Raw genomic sequence first — 23,295 nt, 5'->3', positions numbered from 1 at the left:
GGGGGTGTTGAATGAGCTGTCCCAGCTACCTGAAGAAGCCAGGAGAAGAGTCCAGTGCTGCCTGCTTGGGGAAATGGACAGAGATCAAGAAGAATGAACCTAATGTGGAAGCTAATGAGGCTTTTCTGTTGCTCCATCGTCCTAGTTTGAGCCTTCAGAGGCTTTAATGTATCACCCTCAGCCTCATGGTGAGCTAGGGCAGTAGTGTCCCCATTTTGCAGAGGAAGTGAGTTATTGTCCGCATATCCCATCCCAGACAGTCATAAAGGAAATGGTGTCTGTTGCCCCCACCCCAAACCTAGGGGCAACTGCTGGCGAGAGACACAGGCAGGCACCAGCCACACGACAGCCCTTCCTGTGCCACCCCTGGCATGTGGGAGGGCCGAGACAACCCCCCTCCATCCCTGAGCTACCCCCACCCTGCCTCTTCTCCAATTCTCCGCTTCCCAAGAGAGGCAGCCTGGGGGATTAGTGGGGCTCTGGCACTGGCAGCAGGAGTTGGGCCTCCCCTCACTCAGGGGCAGCAGCGGGGGAAGTGGAGTGATGCAAGAAGCCTGGGAAACAAACAGGAGGAATTGGAAGTCCTGGCACAGCCCCGAAAGTCTGATGTGACTGGAATAACGGAGACTTGGGGTACTTGCATGATGGGAGCACAGTCCTGGAAGGGTAGAAACTATTCAGGAAGGACTGGCCAAAGAGAAAAGGTGGAGGAGTTGCACTGCACAAGAGGGCAGTACAATTAATTGCCCAGAGCTCCAGTATGAAACTGGGGGAAAAGGCCTGTTGAGAGTTAAGATTAAAGGCGAAACCAGTAAGATTGATGCCGTGATGGGCGTCTGCCATAGACCACCAGAGCAGGAGGATGAGGCAGACGAGGCTTTCTTCAGACATCTAACTGAAGTTTCCAAATCACAGTCCCTGGTTCTCCTAGGGGACTTCAGTCACCCTGACATCTGCTGGGAGAGCAATACAACAGAGCACATGATCCAGGAAGTTTTTGGAGAGTGTTGACCTGCTGTTCACAAACAGGGAAGTGGACATAGGTGGCCACCTGGGCAGCGATGTCCATGAGACGGTTGAGTTTAGATCCAGACATAAGGAATGAACGAGAACAGCAAAATACAGACCCTGGACTTGAGAAAAGCAGACTTTGACTCCGTCAGGGAAATGTTACCCACAGGATCCCTTGGGAGGCTAATATGAGGGCAAAAGGAGTCCAAGAGAGTTAGTTGTATTTTAAAGAAGCCTTATCAAGGACAGAGGAACAAACCATGCCAATATGCAGAAAGAACAGCAAATATGGTAGACAACTAGCTTGGCTTAACAGAGAAATCTTCAGTGAGCTTAAACAAACAGAAAAAGGAAGCTCAAAAGAAGTGGAAACTTGGACAAATGACTATAGAGGAGCATAAAAACGTGGCTTGAGCATGCAGGGCTGTAATCAGGAAGGCCAAAGCACAGCTGGAGTTGCAGCTAGCAAGGGATGTGAAGGGTAACAAGAAGGCTTCTGTAGGCATGTTAGCAATAAGAGGGTGGTGAGGGAAACCACAAGGTCCTTACTGGATGAGGGAGGTAACCTAGTGACAGATGTTGTGGGAAGTGCTCAATGCTGTTTTTGCCTTTGTCTTCACAGACAAGGTCAGCTCCCAGACTGCTGCACTGGGTGGCACTGTATGAGGAGGAGGTGAGCAGCACTCAGGGATAAAAGAACAGTTGTTTGACTATTTTGAAAAGTCCAGGAGGCTGGATCTAATGAATTGGAGCTTGCTAAGGGAGTTGGGTGATGTGATTGCAGAGCCATTGGCGATTGTCTTAGAAAAATCTTGGTGACTGGGGGATGTCAGAGGTGGTTTGGGGAAAGACAAATGTAGTGACTGTCTTTAAAAAAGGGAAGAAAGAGGATTTGGGGAACTACAGACCTCACCTCAGTCCCTGGAAAAATCATGGCGTACATGCTCAAGAATCCATTTTGAAACACTTGATGAAGAGGAAGGTGATCAGGAAGAGTCAGCATGGAATCACCAAAGGCAAGTCCTCCCTGACCAACCCAACTGGCTCTGTGGACATGGGGAGAACAGTGGATGTGTCCTACCCTTTTGAGACTGTATCAAAAGCTTTGCTAAAGTCAGGGTATTCAAGGTACAATATTCTTACCAGCAAACTAAGGAATGGACTATAAAGTGGATCGAAAGCTTTCTAGATCGCTGGGCTCAATGGGCAGTACTCAGGGCCCAGTATCAAACAGTGCCACAGGAATCGCTCGTGGAACTGCTTTTATTCAACAAAAACAAGACGGCTAATGGCATATTAGGGTGCATTAGGAGGAGCATTGCAGGCAGATCTATGGGAATAATCACTTCCCTAGATTCGGCTCTGGTGAGGCTACATCTGGAGAAATTCCAGTAGAGGGCAACAGACGTAATTAGTGGGCTGGAGCACATGACCTATGAGGAGAGGCAGAGGGATTTGGGCTTGTTTAGTCTGCAGAAGAGAAGAGCGAGGGGGATTTGAGCGCACCCTTCATTTCCCTGCAGGGAGGTTCCAAAGAGGCTGTTCTCAATGGCAACAGATTGTGTAAAATGACAGATTGAGGAGCAATGGTCTCAAGTTGCAGTGGGGGAAGCTTAGGTTAGGGGGATGAATAGCTCAGTGGTTTGAGCATTGGCCTGCTAAACCCAGCGTTGTGAGTTCAATCCTTGCAGAGGCCATTTAGGAACTTGGGGCAAATATTTGTCAGGATGGTACTTGGTCCTGCTGTGAAGGCAGGGGACTGGACTTGATGGACCTTTTCCTTCCAGTTCTAGGAGATAGGCAATCTCCATTAATTTGATATTAGGAAAAACTGTTTCACTACGCAGGTGGGGAAGCACTGGGATGGTTCCCTAGGGAGGGGGGGAATCTCTATCCCTAGAGGTTTTTAAGGCACGGCTGGACAAAGCTCTGGCTGGGATGGTTGAGTTGGGGTGGGCCCTGCTATGGGCAGGAGGCTGGTCTCGATGACCCCTGAGGTCTCTGCCAACCCTGTGATTCTATGACTGAGCCCTAGCTTTCTCTGCTTCTGGCCAGTGAGTGCCGGGGTCAGTCCTGCCCTCTCCCCTGAGTGACAAGCTGGGAGCTGGAGCCAAAGGAGCTAGAGTCACTCTGCTTTCCCCTGCCACTGCTGCACCCACTCCTCCCCACCTACTCCTCCAAGCCCAGAGGCTCTGGCCCTGCTAGCTGGCTTTCTGCCCCTCTTGCCCATGGTGTCAGGGGGCATGTGCCCCCCTCGTGTCCTTCCCATGTGTCGTCCCTGCCCAAGCAGAGTAACTTAACTTTATTTGCTTTTATTACAGAGCGTGGCCAATTTCAGCACTGTGGAGCGTCAGGAAAGTGGCCGGGGGAGATGTCCCTTCGAGCCTACACAAGAGTCAGCAGCTGTCATGGTTGGTACGTTTGTCATAGTGTCAGTGCCATTTTGGTTTAGTCTGGAACTGAGTGCAGGGAGCTTCCCAGGCTGAGGCTACCCAGGCCCAAGGCCCCCCTGCTATCTGATCTGTGACTGAGCCATGGGGAGCAAGGCAGAGTGCAGTGACTGAGTCTTAGGGAGATGCCTGGCGCCATGTGACTGGGTTGGTGTAGAGGCCATAAGGGGTAGCCACTAACATTCTGAAACAGCTGCTCAACCTGGGTGTAAAATGGGATAAAATCCGGCCTCTCCTTGTCATCCAGATGTTACATCAAGGTCCAATTTGCTTTGTTTTCCTTCCAGATGAAGGTATCACTCTGCATTACAGCCTGGCCACAGTGCACCTCCCTCCCTCCCACCTGCTTTCCATTTGTTGCACATTAGTTCCTGTCTTTCATATCTGTCACATCTTGCACCTATTTCTAGATGGGGTGTTGTATGCTGCCACTGTCAGCAACTTCCTGGGGACACAGCCCATCATCTCCAGAGCAACAGGAATCCTCGAGGAGCGCATCCGGACTGAGATCTCAATGACCTGGCTGAATGGTGAGTGACCAATGGAGATGCAGCCCTTGCCAGAGAAGAAGAGTCAGATGCGTCTGAGGGGCATGGGGTGGGAGGCTTGGAGACCTTCACTGGCCAATGAAACAGAGAAGATGCCAAGTCAACCCTATCTCCTTTTGACCCCTCAGAGTGGCCTGGCCAGGTAGGGGGATATCAGTACTCTGGCCTCTTTGCCCAGAAACAGTGGCGCTTGCGTGTGTGTGTGTGGGGGGGGGGGGGGGGCCTTTGGCCTCAGTTGGGTCATTTCCTGTTGTGATTGTCTCTCACCTGTATCCCTAGACCCTGACTTTGTGGGCTCCACTTTCTTGAGAGGGAGTGAGAGTGGAGAGGATGACACAATCTATTTCTTCTTCATGGAGACAGCCAGGGAGTATGACAGCTATGAACAAGTGAAGGTCCCACGCGTGGCCAGAGTTTGCAAGGTACAACCCCCAGGGCTCCCATATGCACGGGGGGAGGGATGGGCTCACAGGCAGTGGAAGCTTCCATGCTGCTGGTCTAAGTCTCTCCTACTCTCAGGAGGGTGGGCAAAAGGTAATTATCCTAATCTGGTCAGGACACCAGAACGGGCAACCTGGTTCTGCCAGAAGAACCCATGGGAGGTGTGTAACACTGACAGACAGAATTGAACCGGAGAGCTCTGGAGCTTAGCGCATGAGCCTCTACTTCAGCGGTGCGCAACCCGTGGGGTTCCTAGGGGATTGCAGCACTTGGATCTGGCCGGCTGCTTTTCCTGGCTTCTCGGCTCGGTGTTCAATGTATATGTGGCAGGAGAGCAGCTGCGGCCCGACACTTAAAGGAGCCACTTCCTGTTTGTTTGTTTTTTGTTGGTTTTTTTGCTCCACCAAATTCGGCGTCCCGAATGAAAAAAGGTTATGTACCACTGTGCTACTTCATGAGCCAAAAGCCAGCTGGGTAGTAGTTTAGGCTGTAGAGCAGATTTTTTATTCTCTCTGTAAGTAGTCCCAATGCCGCTGGTTGGAACAGTGTCACACCCGGCAGGTGTGTGGGTGACAAGTGCAGTGAGGGTATGTGGCCAGGCCCTCATTTACATCTCGCTGTTGTAATGCTGTCCGGAGCATAATATGTCCTGGTGCCACCTGAAGGCAGTGGTGTCAACGTGGGAACCCCTTTTCTCTCTAGGACTACGGCTACACTGCAATTTTTTTGTGGAAGAAGATATGCAAAAGCTACCGGGGGGGAAGATGTTCTAGATTTCACCCTAAGAAATAAGGACGAACTAGTTGAGAATTTCAAAGTGGAAGGCAGCTTGGGTGAAAGTGATCAGAAATCATAGAGTTCACAATTCTAAGGAAGGGTAGAAGGGAGAACAGCAAAATAGAGACAATGGACAGGAAGGCGGATTTTGGTAATCTCAGAGAGCTGATAGGTAAGGTCCCATGGGAATGGAGACTTAGGGGAAAAACAACTGAGGAGAGTTGGCAGTTTTTCAAAGGGACATTGTTAAGAGCCCAAAAGCAAGCTATTCCGATGTGTCGAAAAGATAGAAAATGTGGCAAAAGACTGCCTTGGCTTAACCACAAGATCTTGCATGATCTAAAAATAAAAAAGGAGTCATAAAAAATGGAAAGTAGGACAAATTAAAAAGGACGAATATAGGCAAACAGCACAGGAATGCAGGGGCAACATTAGAAAGGCAAAGGCACAGAATGAGCTCAAACTAGCTACCGAAATAAAGGGAAACAAGAAGACTTTTTATAAATACATTAGAAGCAAGAGGAAGACCAAGGAGAGGGTAGGCCCACTGGTCAGTGAGGAGGGAGAAACAGTAACAGGAAACTTGGAAATGGCAGAGATGCTCAATGACGACTTTGTTTCGGTCTTCACCGAGAAGTCTGAAGGAACACCTAACATAGTGAATGCTAGTGGGAAGGGGGTAGTTTTAGAAGGTAAAATAAAAAAAGAACAAGTTAAAAATCACCTAGAAAAGTTAGATGCCTGCAAGTCATCAGGCCCTGATGAAATGCATCCTAGAATACTCAATGAGCTGATAGAGGAGGTATCTGAGCCTGTAGCTATCATCTTTGGAAAATCATGGGAGACAGGAGAGATTCTAGAGGACTGGAAAAGGGCCCATCTATAAAAAGGGAAATAAGAACAACCCAGGAAACTACAGACCAGTTAGTTTAACTTCTGTGCCAGGGAAGATAATGGAGCAAGTAATTAAGGAAATCATCTGTAAACACTTGGAAAGTGGCAAGGTAATAGTGAACAGCCAGCATGGATTTGTAAAGAACAAATCATGTCAAACCAATCTGATAGCTTTCTTTAATAGGATAACGAGTCTTGTGGATAGGGGAGAAGCGGTGGATGTGGTATACCTAGACTTTAGTAAAGATTTTGATACTGTCTCTCGTGATATTCTTATCAATAAACTAGGTAAATACAACTTAGATGGGGCTACTATAAGGTGGGTGCATAACTGGCTGTTAAACCGTACTCAGAATTAGTTATTAATGGTTCACAATCCTGCTGGAAAGGCATAACAAATGGGGTTCCGCAGGAGTCTGTTTTGGGACCGGCTCTGTTCAATATCTTCATCAACGATTTAGATATTGGTATAGTAAGTACGCTTATTAAGTTTGCAGATGATACCAAGCTGGGAGGGGTTGCGAATAATCAGGAGGATAGGGTCAATTCAAAATGACCTGGACAAATTGGAGAAATGGTCTGAAGTAAATAGGATGAAGTTAATAAAGACAAATGCAAAGTGCTCCACTTAGGAAGGAACAATCAGTTTCATACATACAAGATGGGAAGCGACTGTCTGGGAAGAGGTACAGCAGAAAGGGATCTAGGGGTTATAGTGGACAACAAGTTGAATATGAATCAGCAGTGTAATGCTGTTGCAAAGAAAGCAAACATGATTCTGGGATGCATTAACACGTGTGTTATGAGCAAGACACGAGATGTCATTCTTCTGCTCTACTCTGCGCTGGTTAGACCTCAGCTGGAGTACTGTGTCCAGTTCTGGGCGCCACATTTCAAGAAAGATGTGGAGAAATTGGAAAGGGTACAGAGAAGAGCGACAAGAATGATTAAAGGTCTAGAGAACATGACCTATGAAGCCAGGCTTCATGAACTGGGCTTGTTTAGTTTGGAAAAAAGAAGATTAAGGGGGGACATGATAGCGGTTTTCAAATATCTAAAAGGGTGTCACAAGGAGGAAGGAGAAAATTTGTTCCTCTTGGTTTCTGAGGACAGGACAAGGAGTAATGGGCTTAAAGTGCAGCAGGGGAGGTTTAGATTGGACATTAGGAAAAAATTCCTAACTGTCAGGGTGGTCAAATATTGGAATAAATTGCCAAGGGAGGTGGTGGAATCTCCCTCTCTGGAGATATTTAAGAACAGGTTAGATAGACATCTGTCAGGGATGGTGTAGACGGAGCTTGATCCTGCCTTGAGGGCGGGGGGCTGGACTCGATGACCTCTCGAGGTCCCTTCCAGTCCTATTATTCTATGATTCTATGATCCCCTAAGAAGGAGTTCCACAGGTTGGCTGTGCATTGTTCATTTTAAATCTGCCACCTGTTAATTCCATCAGATGACCCTGATTGTGTGAAGGAGTTAAATAATACTAGTTTTATGCTCTTTCTCTGCACCATTTGTGATTTTATAGACTTCTGGCATAGCATCCCCTTCCCCCTTAATCTTCTCTTTTCTAAATTCATCAGTTCCAGTCTTTCTAATCTCGCCTCCTGTGGAAGTTGTTCCGTACCCCTCATCAATTTTGTTACTGTTCTCTCTACTTTTTCAAGTTCTAGCTCATATTTTTTGAAACAAGATGGCCAGAATTACATATAGTATTCAAGGTGTGGGAATAACATGGATTTACATTGTGCCATTATGATGTTTTCTGTCTTCTTATCTATCCCTTTCCTAATGGTTTTGTTAGCTTTTTGACTGCTGAGGCTGATGTAAGTGATAGGGTATTAGCTCTGCAATTTTTTATATAAATTCCTTCAAAACTCTTGAGGGAATACCAGCTGGTCCTGTTGGCTTATTAGCAGGGCTTGCCAAACCGCAATGAGCCCCGCTTGCCAGCCGCGCTGTCCAGCAATCTGCGCACGCGCAGATCGCCCGAACCCAGCTCTTCCGGGTTGCAATCTACTCGCCACGGGCCACGGGCCAGTCGATTGTATTATTTCATAGAATCATAGAATAATAGGACTGGAAGGGACCTCAAGAGGTCATTGAGTCCAGCCCCCCACCTTGATTTAAAGTCTGTCAGCGAAGGAGACTCCAGCGCATTGCTTGGTAATGGACAGAAATAGATGCTTTATTTCTAGTCTGACTGTATCTAACTATCCTGCCCTAATCTTGGGGCTGCCTTCTCCTGTGTTTGAGGATGCTGGCATGGACCTGTTAGTCATAGCACCCGCAGTGAAAGAGCAGTGCTCATGTTTAGACAGAAGGGTGCCTAAGGTGCGTGCATAGGTTAAGATAAGCTCCTGCTACAAGCTGGGCAGCAGATCAATCCTTTTCCTCCTGAGTGTAAATGTCTCCTTCATGCTCTCTCTTTAGGGGGACTTGGGAGGCCTGAAGACCCTGCAGAAGCGGTGGACAACTTTCCTAAAGACCCAGCTGGTTTGCTCAGATCCAGAGAGTGGAATTGACTTCAATCTATTGAAGGATGTATTTACCCTGCATTCTGTGAACGGGACTTCTGCCGTGTTCTACGGTATCTTCTCAGCCCAGAGGTGAGCGCCTTTCCTAGCTCTGCCCTGGGGTCACTGAAGGGAAAGTGGACTCAGTGTGCAAAGGAGACTCATCCTCAGTCTCCTAATATGCCTGTGCTCTGCATACCAAGTCTGAGTTCCTGTGGAAATCTTGCGTGGAACACTGCATTGCATGAGATGGATACAACAAGCAGTCAAAATCCTTACAACTTCTGGTTTCCTTACAGGTGCTAAAGTAGCATGTGGGAGAATCCTGGTTCTTTAATCCTTGCTTTTTTTTCCTCTTCACTCCTAGTTAGGGCTGTTCATTTTGTGTGTACCTCAGATCATTTTAATCTGTGAACACTGTTTTGGGGAGCTTTGGTTTCTTTTTGAGTGCTTATCCTCACAGAGTCTGCTCTTCTGAAGCACACACGATCCATGTGTGCAAGGATGACGTTCAATAGGGACAAATGCAAAGTACTCTACTTAGGAAGGAATAATCAGTTTCACATACACAGAGGCTGTGTCTAGACTGGCAAGTTTTTTCGCAAAAGCAAGTGCTTTTGCGGAAAAATTTGCCAGCTGTCTACACTGGGCACTTGAATTTTCGCAAGAACACTGACTTCCTACTGTCTGAAATCAGGGCTTCTTGCGGAAATACTGCTCTGCTCCCGTTCGGGCAAAAGTCCTTTTGCGCAAAGCTTTTGCGCAAAAGGGCCAGTGTAGACAGCTCAGATTTGTTTTGTGTAAAAAAGCCCCGATCGCGAAAATGGCGATTGGAGCTTTTTTGCGGAAAAGTGCATCTAGATTGGCACGGACGCTTTTCTGCAAAAAGTGCTTTTGCGGAAAAGCGTCCGTGCCAATCTACACACTCTTTTCCGCAAATGCTTTTAACAGAAAACTTTTCCGTTAAAAGCATTTGCGGAAAATCATGCCAGTCTAGATGTAGCCAGAATGGGAAGCGACTATCTAGGAAGAAGTACTGCAGAAAGGGATCTAGGGGTCTTAGCACAAGCTAAATATGAGTCAGTAGCATGACTGTTGCAAAAAAAGCAAACATGAATCTGGGATACATTAACAGGAGTGTTGTGAGCAAGACATGACAAATGATTCTTTCACTCTACTCTGCACTGATTAGGCCTTAATTGAAGTATTGTGCCCAGTTCTGAGCACCACATTTTAAGAAAGAAGTGGAGAAATTGGAAAAAGTCCAGAGAAAAGCAACAAAATGATTGAAAGTCTAGAGAACATGAACTGTGAGGGAAGTCTGAAAGAATTGGGCTTGTTTAGTTTAGAAAAGAGAAGACTGAGAGGGGACATGGTAGTAGTTTTCACGTCATAGAATCCTAGGGCTGGAAGAGACCTCAGGAGGTATTGAGTCCAACCTACTGCCCAAAGCAGGACCAATCCCAATTAAATTATTCTAGCCAGGGCTTTGTCAAGCCGAGTTTTAAAAACCCTTAGGGATGGAGATTCCATCCCCTCGACCCACGCCAGTAACCCATTCCAGTACTTCATCACCCTCCTAGTGAAATAGTTTTTCCTAATATCCAATCTAGACCTCCTCCACTGAAACTTGAGACCATTGCTCCTTGTTCTGCCACCTGCCCCCACTGAGAACGGCCTCCCTTCAGGAAGTTGAAGGTTGCTATCAAATCCCCCCTCGCTCTTCTCTTCTGTAGACTAAATAAGCCCAAATCCCTCAGCCTATTCTCATAGGTCATGTGCTCCATTCCCCTAATCATTTTGATTGCCCTCCAATGGATCCTCTCCAATGCGTCCACATCCTTTCTGTGTGGGGAAGAGGCCCAGAACTGGACACAGTATTCCAGATGTGGCCTCACCAGAGCCGAATAAAGGGAATAATCACATCTCTGGATCTACTGAAAATGCTCCTCCTAATGCACCCTAATATGCCATTAGCCTTCTTGGCTACAAGGGTGCCCTGTTGACTCATATATCTCATCCATTGTAATCTTAGCCAGTTGGTCCCCTGCCTGTAACAATACTTGGGATTCTTTCGTCCCAAGTGCAGGACTCTGCACTTGTTCTTGTTGAACCTCATCAGATTTCTTTTGGCCCAATCCTCCAATTTATCTAGGTCACTCTGAACTCTATCCCTATGCTGCAGTATATCTAACTCTCCCCCCAGCTTAGTGTCATCTGCAAACTTGCTGAGGGTGCAACCCATCCCCTCATCCAGGTCATTAATAAAGATGTTGAACAAAACTGGCCCTAGAACCGATTCTGGAGGCACTCTGCTTCAAACTGACCGCCAACCAGACATCGAGCCGCTAATCACTACCCATTGAGCCTGACAATTTAGCCAGCTTTCCAGCCACTTTACAGTTCATTTATCCAGTCCAAACTTCCTTAACTTGCTGGCAAGAATATTGTGGGAGACCGTATCAAAAGCTTTGCTAAAGTCAAGGTCTATCATATTCACTGATTTCCCCATGTCCACAGAGCCAGTTACCTCATCACAGAAGCTAATCAGATTGGTCAGGCACGACTTTCCCTTTGTGAATCCATGCTGACTATTCCTGATCACATTCCCCTCTTCCACGTGTTCAAAATGAATTCCTTGAGGATCCCCTCCATGATTTTTCCAGGGACTGAGGTGAGGCTGACTGGTCTGTAGTTCTCTGGATTGTTCTTCCCTTTTTTGAAGCTGGGCCCTACATTTGCCTTTTTCCAATCATCCGGGACCTCTCCCAATCTCCAGGAGTTTTCAGAGATAATGATCAAAGGCTCCGCAATGACATCTGCCAACTCCCTCAGCACCCAGTGTCACGTGGTTCCATTTTTAGATCCAAGGGAAGCTAGGACACTTCACCCATCAGGACACCATGCACTGCTGCAGCCAGTGTGAAGGGCCTGTTACTTCTAGCAGGACCTGTTGGTCAGTCCGGCTCCCTCCCTCCCACTGAGTCTTTTCTACAGCTATATTTACACTCGACTTGGTCATCATATGTATACTAGCCCAGTGTCTGTGCGTCTGTAACGCTGACGCTGATGCTGACGTAAACGGCTACGCCTCCTGGCCGTGTACATCAGCGCCCTGTCCCCTCCCTCCGTGGCGCTTCAGCCGAGCGCTGCGCCGCTCAGCTGGGTCCCGGCAGGGGAGCAAGTGACGGCAGGCGGCCCTTTGGGGTCCGCGCTCCCCGCTTGCCACCCCGGCCTGTTGAGCGGCGCTCCTGCCGAGGGCCAGCTGAGTGGCGCTGGCGCCGCTCAGCTGGTTCCCGGCGGGGAGCAAGCGGCGGCAAGCGGCACATGTGGGGAGTGCCATGCAGGGAGAGGAAGGGGGCAGGGCTGGCTGGAAGGGGGGTGGGAAGCAGAGCTGGGAGGGTATCGGGGGCTGTAGCAGAGGATGGGGGGGCTCCCAGAGGAAGCGGGGAGGGAAGCAGCGCTGGCAGGAGGGTGTCTGGGGGGAGGGGCAGTGGGGCTGGCCGGCAGGAAGAGGGGGTGGGAAGAAGAGCTGGGGGGGATCGGGGGCTGTGGAGCTAGACGGGAGGAGGGGGGCAGGAAACAGACCTGGCGAGGGGGGGGGGGGTGCAGCCACAGGCCACTTGCCACCGCTTGCTCCCCCGCCGGGGCCCAGCTGAGCACCGCTCAGGTGGGCCCGGTGGGACAGGAAGGGGGGTGGGGCAGTGAGGTACTCAGCCAGGGGGTGGTGCTGAGTGGTGTGCCCCTCAAATGGGCCACTGCGGGAGGGGGAGGGGCGGTGACATAGACAGCCCCACCTCCTGGCCGTGTACGTCACTACCCCTCCCCTCCTCCCCCGCAGCGGCCCAGCTGAGTGCTCAACTCTCAGCCGAGCCGCCACGGGGGGGGGGGGGGAAGGGGGAAGGGCGGTGACGTACACAGGTAGGGGGCGGGGCCGTGTACATCACCACTCCCCTTCCCCTTCTGCTGTGGCACTCAGCTGAGTGCTGCGCCCCTCAGCCGGGCTGCCGGGGGAGCCAGCAGCACAAGGGGCTGTTTGGGCTCCCCTGCGGTGGGAGGGGAAGGGGGGGCGGTGATGTACACGTCCCCGGCCCCAGCTGTGTATATCACTGCCCCGCCGCCCGGCTGAGCAGGCAGCACTCAGCCAAGCGCCATGGCGGGGGGGAAAGGGAAGGGGGCGGGGAGAGACAGAGGGGAGAGAGAGGCAGGAGGAGGAGAAGAGAAAGGGAGAGTGAGAGGCAGGAGGGGAAGAAGAGAAAGAAAGAGACGGAGAGAGAGGCAGGAGACGGAGGAGAGCGGGGGGGGGGGGGAGGCAGTAGGAAGAGAGACAGAGCGAGAGAGCTCAGGAGAGAAGACCTGAAAATCCTGTTTTATGACGGGCTAATTGGCTAGTTCTACTAATATCTACCAATTCATTACATATTGTATAAGATACCTATTATGCCCGTATTTGGGATACATCCTGCTATTGAAGCTGTTGCAAAAACTATATACTTGATTGACAGTTCTATGGCTGTACCTGTGATTTTTGCTTATCAGAAATGTTATGTACCAGTACCAGGTTTCTTCCAATATTCTTGGCGTGGTTTCACTATACCACACTACCTATGGACAATTGTTTAAAGCACTCCTGACTCTCAAAGCTCCCCTCCCCCCCCAACCTCCTTCAGCCTGGCCTATGTGAGTACGTACACCAGACTTGAATTAGGCCTGGGTTTGCTTTGTTAGAAATCTGCGCTTTGGTCAAGACAGCCATCGTTAGTCCAGTCAAGGCAGGGCTGGACAATGCAGATATTATTATTCTGGTCAAGACGGGGTTGTCCAGGCTCTCTACACCCTCGGATGCTTTAAATCTGGACCCGTGGACTTGTGTATGTCTAGCTGCTTCTTCAAATGATTGCTCAAGTGCATTCAAATTAGGTGTGCGCACGCCGTGTGCACGGATTCCGGAATCTTTTTTTCTCAACAGTATCCGTCAGGCCAGCAGGGAGCCCCTAGAGTGGCACCAGCATAATGGTGAATAAGTACCCCTGCTGGCCTTCCCCTCCCTCAATTCCTTCTTACCACCCATGATGGTAGCTGGAGCGTTTTCGTTATTCCGCCATCGTACCCAGTGTGTACATAGTTGTCTTTGTAGTTAGTTTGTTTGATGTGTAAATAGTTTAGCAGTTAGTTAGTGTTTTCTTTTCACGCATCTCTCCCCTCCAGGGGAGGGGGAATGCCAGAGCCGCAGGGTTTCAAAGCTTGTGCGAATTGTGCTAAACCTATGTCCTGCAGGGACCCCCATGACTCTTGTCTAAAGTGTCACCTTGCAGACCCCTGTAAAATCTGCAGAGGTTTCAAGCCCCACACGAAGAGGGTATGTGATTCCCACCTAAAGCTGCTTCTCATGGAGTCTGTGCTGCAGCTGGCATCGGAATGGGCACTGATAGTATGGAGTGCATCGGCGTCAGTGAGTGAATCCTCTGTGGCACCGGTATACATCTCGGCACCACAGAAGACCGTGGCACAGATCTCAATCCCCGGTGCTAAAGAAGAGGAGGTGGCACAGAGGAAGATCCCTTGGGAAGCAGGGGTGTAGGGGACGGCACTGAGACCATACTCGGTGAGGAGTTCACCCCCTCGGCACCTGGACGCTCCTGGTCCCTCCAGGCATCAGTTGAGCTCGGTGCAGCCAAGGAGTCCGGTCCAAGAGAAGATTCTCCAAGTGGCCAGGCCATCAACCCTTGAGACCTTTGCTGCAAGGGAGCTTATAGAATTCACTATCTCCTGGTCTCTTCCCTGGCACCGGACCCGGCGGCGCCTCTGGCCAGACACGCAAATGAGTTATCTGGCCTTGGCACCAGGAACCTCTTCAGCACCGGTGGCCTTGTTGGCACCAGGAATGTCGGCACTGGGAGAGGGAAGGATTGGGCCAACGGCGTCGTAAGCACCGTATCATGGCGCACCAACCACTTTGCCCTCTCCCCCCCGGTACCTGGTATAGAATTTGTGGGAGCCCACTTGGACTCAGCTACAGCCACTGCCTCTCTTGCCAAGGCCAGGTTCCTAGATATGGGTCTCATCATACAAGGCCTCATAGCCTCCCCGATCATGATGGCAAGGAATTGTATGAAGCTACTTGGTCACATGGCAGCTTGTTCCTATGTGGTCTGACACACCAGGTTGAGGCTCAGGCCTCTACAAGCTTGGTTAGTCCAGTGTTCAACCAGGCACAGGCTCCGTGGGACTCAATCCTCACAGTTCCCCCAAGAGATCATCCAGTCCCTAGAATGGTGGATGCGAGAGGACGTGGTTTGTGTGGGAGTACCTTTCGTGAGCCAGAGCCCGACAGCGTGGCTTGTCATCAACGCATCGGACACAGGATGGGGAGTGCATCTGGGCAACCACCGGACACAAGGTATGTGGTCCCCCAAGGAGTGGGAGTGCCACATAAATGTCAGGGAGCTCTGGGCAGTCAGGCTGGCCTGCCGCATATTCCTGTCCGACATGAGGCACAAAATGGTCTCAGTCCTGATGGACAACATAGTGGCAATGTTTTATATCAGAAAACAGGGTGGAGCTCGCTCCTCTCCCCTAGAAGCACTACTCCTTTGGGAGTTCTGTATTGCTCACGACGTTCATTTGGAGGCTGCATACCTCCCGGAAAACACAAATGTCCTGGTGGACATGCTCAGTCGCACTTTCACAACACCCAAGTGGTCCCTCAAGGGCAAGGCACTAGAGGAGATTGTCTAAGGGGGGGGGTCATCCTCAGGTGGATCTCTTTGCCTCTCACAGGAATAGGAAGTGTCAGGACTACTGTTCTTATCTGGGGCAGGGTCCGGGGGGAACATGTTCTTGGGGGACTGGATGATTGGCCTCCAGTCCTTCTCTATGTGTTCCTCCCTTGCTGCAGTTTAAGCCCATTCCTTCTTGCTCTATCCTCAGAGGCCAAGATGAACAAGTTTTCTCTCTCCTCCTTATGACACCCTTTTAGATACCTGAAAACTGCTATCATGTCCCCCCTCAATCTTCTCTTTTCGAAACTAAACAAACCTAATTCCTTCAGCTTTCCCTCATAGAGCATGCTCTCTAGACCTTTAATCATTCTCGTTGCTCTTCTCTGGACCCTCTCCAGTTTCTCCACATCTTTCTTGAAATGCGGTGCCCAGAATTGAACACAATACTCCAACTGAGGCCTAACCAGCGCAGAGTAGAGCGGAAGAATGACTCCTCGTGTCTTGCTCACAACACACCTGTTAATGCAGCCCAGAATCAATTCTGGCCGATGGGAGCAGTGGGGAAAGGGCCAGGCAGCACATCCCTGCACTTTTGTTCCCCTGGTGGTATGGGGAGGGGAAATGTCAGCTCATGGAGCCACTTGCTCTGTCATTCTCTATGAGCTGACTGGTGGGGAAGGTTGGGTGCCAGTGCAGGCTCCTTGCTGCAAGGAGAGTAGGGGGCTGAGCTCCAGCTGTGGACCACCTGGAAGGCAGCTAGTGGTCTGTGGACCGCATGTTGAGAACCACTGCCTTAGCCCAACCTTTCCACATGGATCTTTGGTATGTGACTGTATTGAGCAACACAAATCAAAGGCAAATGTTTTTAACGGTAGAATGACTTTATTTTCTGTTCCACAACTCCTCTCAATCATCCAGGACCCGGATGCAAGCAGTTAAAGCATTTCCTTTCCCAGAAATGTGTTAATGGGAGGCGGAATGGGATGCAGCAGGGAAGCACCCCCAAAAGAGAGTTTTCAGTTCCCTTTATTGTCAGAGTAGTTCCTCAACGCCTCTCTGATGTTAATGGCATTCCTGTGGGCTCCTCTGACAGCTCTTGTCTCTGGTTGCTTAAACTGTGAAGCTAAGCACTGTGCCTCAGCGCTCCACCCATGAGCAAACATTTCACCCTTATTTCACAGAGATTATGCAAAGTACAGCAAGTGGCTATAACCATGGGAATATCCTCCTCCATAAGGTCTAGCCTGCCATAGAGACACCTCCATCTCCCTTTCAGTCTGCGAAAGGCACATTCTACTACCATGAGGCTTCAACTTATGCTATTGTTAAATCACTCCTTTTTGCTGTCCAAGTGCCCTGTGTAAGGTTTCATGAGCCCAGGCTGTAAGGGATAAGCTGGATCTCCTAGGATAACTAGAGGCATTTCCTCATTCCTCATTATAATCTTGTGGTCTGGAAAGAAAGTCCTTGCTGGCAGCTTTCTGTATAGGCCAGTGTTCCTGAAGATATGCATATCATGCTCCTTTCCAGACCACCCCACCTTTGACTGTGAAACTCCCATAGTGATCTGCAAGCACCTACAGGGCTATCAGAAAGCATCCCTTCCTGCTTATGTACTCTGTGGCAAGATGGGCTGGCACTAAAATTGGAATGCGTGCGCCATCTGTTGCCCCAGCACAGTTAAGAAAGCCCCATCGCTGCATCATGCGCATTTCCCAGAGCCAAGGTCATCCACAGCAGAATGAGATTATTGCTCTCCACACTTGCAGCAGTACAGCCCCAATGGTAGACTTTCCTACTCCAATCTGATTTTCAACAGATAAGTAGCAATCAGGAGTCGCCAGCTTCCACGCAGCAATTGCCACACTCTTCTCTGCCAAGAGGGCAGAGGTGTCCCTGTGCTGCAGTTCAGGGGCAAGCTCAGCACACAGCTGTAGGAAGGTTGCTTTGTGCATCCTACAATTCAATAGCCACTGGTCTTCAGCCCACATCTGCATGACAGTACAATCTCACCTGTGTTTATTTCCAAGTCCCAAAAGTGATGGTCTACAGCTGATTTGTGATAGCCAAATGCAATGACAGATTGCTGCCTTCCATCTCGCGCAGAGTGGTGTTCACCTGTGACTCTTCTTTCTCTGTTAGTAACTTCAGCAATAATTCTTTCTCAATGAGTGGTTCCCTCACGGCACTGAACACAGAATAGGAGAGAAGTGTGAGATTCCTGCTTTCTCACTGCTGATACTGGAGTGCACAGCAAAGACTGGCAGTAAGAAAAATGCCATGAAAGGAAGCCGGAAGCCCCAACAAGCTGGGAAACAAAGCAGTGCCTGACAGGATGTTTTACGTGTTCCCAAGATGTGCTGTGCTCTGTTCCATATTCCCATAGCTCCTAGTGAAAGAAGGTGTCTCCAGGCTCTGTGGGATGCATGCCAATTGTGCCTTACTCTGTTGACAAGGGAGTTAAAAACCTGGCCGTGATCTGTTGGCTGAGGGAGCCAGCACAAACGTGTTCTAGGGACTTTTTTTGTCGACTATGTCAACGTTATTGTTGCCAAAACTTTGCAGTGCAGACATTCCCTAAATCATCTTTTTGATAAGCTAAATAGAAACTTGAGGAGATGTGTGCCATACCACCATTTAACGTCACACAAGTCATTCATGGTGCAACTCAGTCTGAGGATCTCCCCTGACAACTTGCTTAAAGCTTCTCTTACAGCTAATTAACCACCCTTTCCTCTGTTTCTCCTGCAGGTACGGTGGGCAGGTGTCAGCTGTCTGTGCCTACAGCGTTCAGGACATCCAGAAAGCCATGAATGGCCGTTTCAAGGAATTTAAACATGATTGTGACAAGTGGACAAGTGTCATGGGTGGAGATGTCCCTGAACCACGACCAGGCGCAGTAAGTGATGAGACTGTGCTGGGTACTGGGCAGACAAATTGATCCTCCCTCTCCTTATCCTGCCATGAACTGAGATGTGGACCTTCAGACTTTGACATAGAACACCAGATGAGGAGGTGAAGGAACTGTTGACCAACATATAGGCTGTGTTCAGACTCAGGGGTTTTTTCGGGAAAAGTAGCCTTTTTCCGAAAAAACTTCCCCTGCGTCCAGACTCAAGCCGCGTTCTTTCGAAATTAAATCGAAAGAACGCGGCTTTTCTTTCGATGGCGGTAAACCTCATTTCACGAGGAAGAACGCCTTCTTTCGAAAGTTCCTCTTTCGAAAGAAGGCGTTCTTCAATATAAATAGGGCTTCTTCGAAAGAGAGCATCCAGACTCACTGGATGCTTTCTTTCGAAAAAGCAAGCCGCTTTTTCGAAAGTTCAACGTGCAGTCTAGACGCTCTCTTTCGAAAGAGGCTTGCAGTATAGACATAGCCATACTGTCTACCATGGATGTGGATATGGTCTAGCTGGTGCTTAGTCTTGCAGTGAGGGCTGGGGGCTGAACTTGATGATCTCTCGAGGTCCATTCCAGTTCTAGTAGTCTATGATTCTATGCTTGTTGCCCTCCCCCTCAAAGAATTCTAGTACATTGGTGAAGCATGGTTTCTCTTTACAAAGTTTCCCTTGTTGATTCTTCCCCAACAAATTATGTTAATCTAGGTGTTCTTTACTATACAGGCAGTCCCCGGGTTACGTACAAGATAGGGACTGTAGGTTTGTTCTTAAGTTGAATTTGTATGTAAGTCGGAACTGGTACATATTGTAGGGGAAACTCTAGCCAAACATTTCTCCAGAGCTCAGTTTTATTCTCCCACACCTCACTTCCCTCAGTCCTTTATTCTCAAGCTGAGGTGTCTGCTGAGAAAAGCCGCTCCGTGTCTCCCTGGTCTGCTGGGGGGCGGGGGGGCGTGGGCGCTAGCTTCACGTCTCCCTGGTCTGCTGGGGGGAAGCAGCTATTACGGGGTTGCCTCACCCCGTTTGTAAGTAGGGATCCAATGTAAGTCGGATCCATGTAACCCGGGGACTGCCTATAGTTTCAACCAGATTGCCTGGTATTGAAGTCAGTCTTACCAGCCTGTAATTCTGGTGTCACCTCTGGAGCTCTTTTTAAAAATTGTAAGATAGCTAATGTGGCACCAGTCATTAGGCACAGAAGCTGATCTATATGGGCTCGTCTAGACTACGCGGAAGATTCAAAAGAGGATATGCAAATTCCAATCTCACTTTTGAAAGTGAAAGTAGTTGGGACGCGGCTTTTTTGGCAAGCCCCTCCCTTTTTCGAAAAGCTGCTCTTCCTCAAAAAATGAGGTTTAGATGGTGCTTATTACTGTTAAGTTTATCAATTTGTTCCAAAATGTCCTCTGAGATCTCAATCTTGGACAGTTTCCCAGATTTGTCACCTAAAAAGGATGGCTCAGGTTTGGAAATCTCCCTCACAACCTGAGCTGTAAAGACAGATGCAAATAATTCATGTAGTTTCTCTGCAGTGATCTTATTGTCCTTGAATGCTCCTTTAGCATCTCAGTCATCCAGTGACTAGTTGTTTAGCAGGCGTCTTGCTTCTGATGGACTTAAACATGCTTTTGCTAATACTTTTTGAATCTTTGTCTAGCTGTTCCTCATATTCTAATTATATTTTCATACTTCAATTGTCAGTTTTTGCTTCTTTATATTGTCCTTACTAGGATTTGACTTCCACTTTCTAAATTATGCTATTTTTTGCTTCTCACGCTACTACTTTTACTTTGTTGTTTAGCCAGAGTGGCATTTTTTCGCTTTTTTTGTTTTTAATTTGGGGTATATATTTAAGTTGAGCTTCTAGTATGGTATCTTTAAAAGGTTCCATACAGCTTGCAACAATTTCATTTTTTGATACTGTTATCTTTTAATTCTTCTTTTAGTGCTTGCTCATGTCCATTCAATGCACGTGTGTGTGCTTGTCCTGTGCACCTGTACCAGGAGATTTGCCCTCAGCAGTATTTGTAGGGGTTTAGCATACACATGCAGTGTTAGAGAGGATGCTGCTGGACCCCTTTCCCTACTCAGTTCTTCTTGCTGCCAGTGACAGTGCTTGGAACTGCTTGCTCAGCCCTTGCTGTTGCTCCTTTACTGTTAATTGTTTGTTTTCTCTTACAAATAGTCCTCTTATTGTTCGTTGTTACATCTTTAACATGTGTTAATCGCCAGAGGCCTATTCCGGTCAGCAACCCATTCAGTTATTCACTTCAAGGCTGTAATGATGGAGTCTGTCCTTGCCTTGCCAGAATGCTCATACTTGGTACTCAGTACCAAGTTAAGGGAATGCGGATTGGATAAATGGACGGTAAGATGGATAGAAAGATGGCTAGAAGGCCGGGTCCAGCGGGTAGTGATCAACGGTTCGATGTCAGGATGGCGGTCGGTTTCTAGTGGAGTGCCCCAAGGTTCGGTTCTAGGACCGGTTTTGTTCAATATCTTTATTAATGACCTGGATGAGGGGATGGATTGCACCCTCAGCAAGTTTGCAGATGACACTAAGCTAGGGGGAGAGGTAGATATGCTTAAGGGCAGAGATAGGGTCCAGAGTGACTTAGACAAATTGGAGGATTGGGCCACTAGAAATCTCATGAGATTCAACAAAGGCAAGTGTAGAGTCCTGCACTTGGGACGGAAGAATCCCAAGCATAGTTACAGGCTGGAGACCAACCAGTTAAGTAGTAGTTCTGCAGAAAAGGACCTGGGGGTTACAGTGGATGAGAAGCTAGATATGAGTCAACAGTGTGCCCTTGCAGCCAAGAAGGCTAATGGCATATTAGGATGCATTAAGAGGAGCATTGCCAGCAGATCCAGAGATGTCATTATTCCCCTTTATTCGGCTTTGGTGAGGCCACATCTGGAGTATTGTGTCCAGTTCTGGGCCCCCCACTACAAAAAGGATGCGGATGCATTGGAGAGGGTCCAGCGGAGGGCAACCAAAATGATTAGGGGTCTGGAGCATATGACCTACGAGGAGAGGCTGAGGGACTTGGGTCTGTTTAGTCTGCAGAAGCGAAGAGTGAGGGGGGACTTGATAGCAGCCTTCAACTTCCTGAAGGGAGGTTCCAAAGAGGATGGAGAGAGGCTGTTCTCAGTAGTGACAGATGGCAGAACAAGGAGCAATGGTCTCAAGTTGTGGTGGGAGAGGTCCAGATTGGATATTAGGAAAAACTATTTTACTAGGAGGGTAGTGAAGCATTGGAATGGGTTACCTAGGGAGGTAGTGGAGTCTCCATCCCTAGAGGTGTTTAAGTCTCGGCTTGACAAAGCCCTGGCTGGGTTGATTTAGATGGGATTGGTCCTGCCTAGAGCGGGGGGCTGGACTTGACGACCTTCTGAGGTCTCTTCCAGTTCTATGATAAGGGGATGGTTGGATGAAATAACATGATCTTGGTAACTAATTGACCATTCATTATCAGTTGGAAATAGGTCAATGGAGGGATGATAGGAGTTGCTATAGGGAACTTTCTGGGTGTCTGGCTGGTGAGTCTTGCCCACATGCTCAGAGTTTAGCTGATTGCCATATTTGGGGTCAGGAAGGAATTTTCCTGCAGGGTAGATTGGCAGAGGCCCTGGAGGTTTTTCGCCTTCCTCTGTAGCATTGGGCACAGATCACAGCTGAAGGACTCTCTGCATGTTGGGGCCTTCAAAGTATTTGAGGGCTTCAATATCTGAGACATAGGTGAGAGGATTATTCTAAGAGGGGTGGGCAAGATTCTGTGGCCTGCACTGTGCAGGGGGTCAGACTAGATGATCATAATGGTCCCTTCTGACCTTAAAGTCTATGAGTCTATGAGTGCCTGGCTGCAGAGTGCTCGCCCACCACTGTCATCGACCAAGCACCATTCCTCATCTGTAGTCCCACTCAAAAAGCTAACGAGGATGGGCAAGGAGAAGTTCCTGGGCCCTCACAAGGATAAACCTAAACAAGTGGGGGATTAGGGCAGGGATGGTGTGCTTGAAAAGACACCACCCCAGGCAGAGCACAGCAACCCTCCTCTTCCCCATGGTCCACCCCAGAAGTTTTCTCATGGCCCAGGACATCATTTTGACATTAGTACTGCCAATACCAGCAGCTACCAGGCTCCCACCACCGGGGAAAGTCCTTGTTTGCATCTCGGTCTCTGAGTGCTCAACACTCCTGTGTGGCCAGAAGGGCCATCCACAGACCCACGTGATCCAGAATGGGGCCTGAAGCATCACCAGAGGCTGGGCATAAACTGTTGGAGGCTTGCACCCTAGGCAGTCACAGCACGCCAGGGCCAGCTACCCTCCATGCTCTGCCACTTAAGAAACAGGTCACCCTGTGCACGTCATTGCTCCCCCTACTGCCACTGCTCACATCTTTGAGGTGGACTTCTGCTGTGCGCAGGATCTCCAGATCCTAGTCAGGCTCTTGGCACCTCCTCTCGCCACTGGTCACTTTCCTCTGATGTGGGTCTCAAAAATGCCATTGGTCCCCTGGTCACCAGTCCAGACACAACCCACCAGTGTTCGCTGTAAGCTATGCACTTGTGTGGCTAGTTGGGAGAGATTCAAATGCAGCCCAGCTGATTAGCAGAGCACCCACAGCTAGGTTTTTGTTTCTCCTAGTGGTGCACATTCATGCATGCCTTGGTGAATGTGAAAAATTTATTCTGCATATGGATAAGATCCTGGACCAGGATCAGCTGTGTGGCTGCTGCTCCTGTGAAACGCCACCTTGGACCAGGCTCAGCTGTGCAGTGCTGCTTCTCTGAAGTACCCCTTCTTCTCCCCCTCCCCCCCCGCCTTTGCTGCCTGCAGCAAGGTTGGGGAGAAGTGACTAGTCAACTGACTATCTGATAAGCATTGACTATCAGATAGTCAACTAGTCCTTAACATCCTTAGAACTTTCACACTCACCTGGTCCTCAAGGCACTGTCAACCACTGTGAATGGTTCACAATCCTGCTGGAAAGGTATAACAAGTAGGGTTCCACAGGGGTCTGTTTTGGG

At 49.1% G+C, this 23,295-nt stretch overlaps 1 protein-coding gene across 2 annotated transcripts in view; it reads left to right on the top strand.

Moving 5' to 3' along the window:
• The window catches only part of SEMA4F (ssemaphorin 4F), a 130,888-nt gene that overhangs the window by 70,935 nt on the left and 36,658 nt on the right, over positions 1 to 23,295 (top strand). For both annotated transcript variants that reach the window (XM_075916064.1, XM_075916066.1), the window contains exons 5-9: positions 3,333 to 3,426; positions 3,872 to 3,991; positions 4,289 to 4,431; positions 8,555 to 8,730; positions 18,111 to 18,258. In XM_075916064.1, coding sequence (XP_075772179.1) covers positions 3,333 to 3,426; positions 3,872 to 3,991; positions 4,289 to 4,431; positions 8,555 to 8,730; positions 18,111 to 18,258 — 681 coding nt within the window. The remainder of the gene's footprint in view (positions 1 to 3,332; positions 3,427 to 3,871; positions 3,992 to 4,288; positions 4,432 to 8,554; positions 8,731 to 18,110; positions 18,259 to 23,295) is intronic.

This window comes from Pelodiscus sinensis, unplaced genomic scaffold (genome assembly GCF_049634645.1).
Source record: "Pelodiscus sinensis isolate JC-2024 unplaced genomic scaffold, ASM4963464v1 ctg84, whole genome shotgun sequence".
Taxonomy (NCBI): Eukaryota; Metazoa; Chordata; order Testudines; family Trionychidae; genus Pelodiscus; species Pelodiscus sinensis.
Note: the sequence above shows the minus strand (reverse complement) of the source record. Positions and strands in the feature narration are given on the sequence as shown.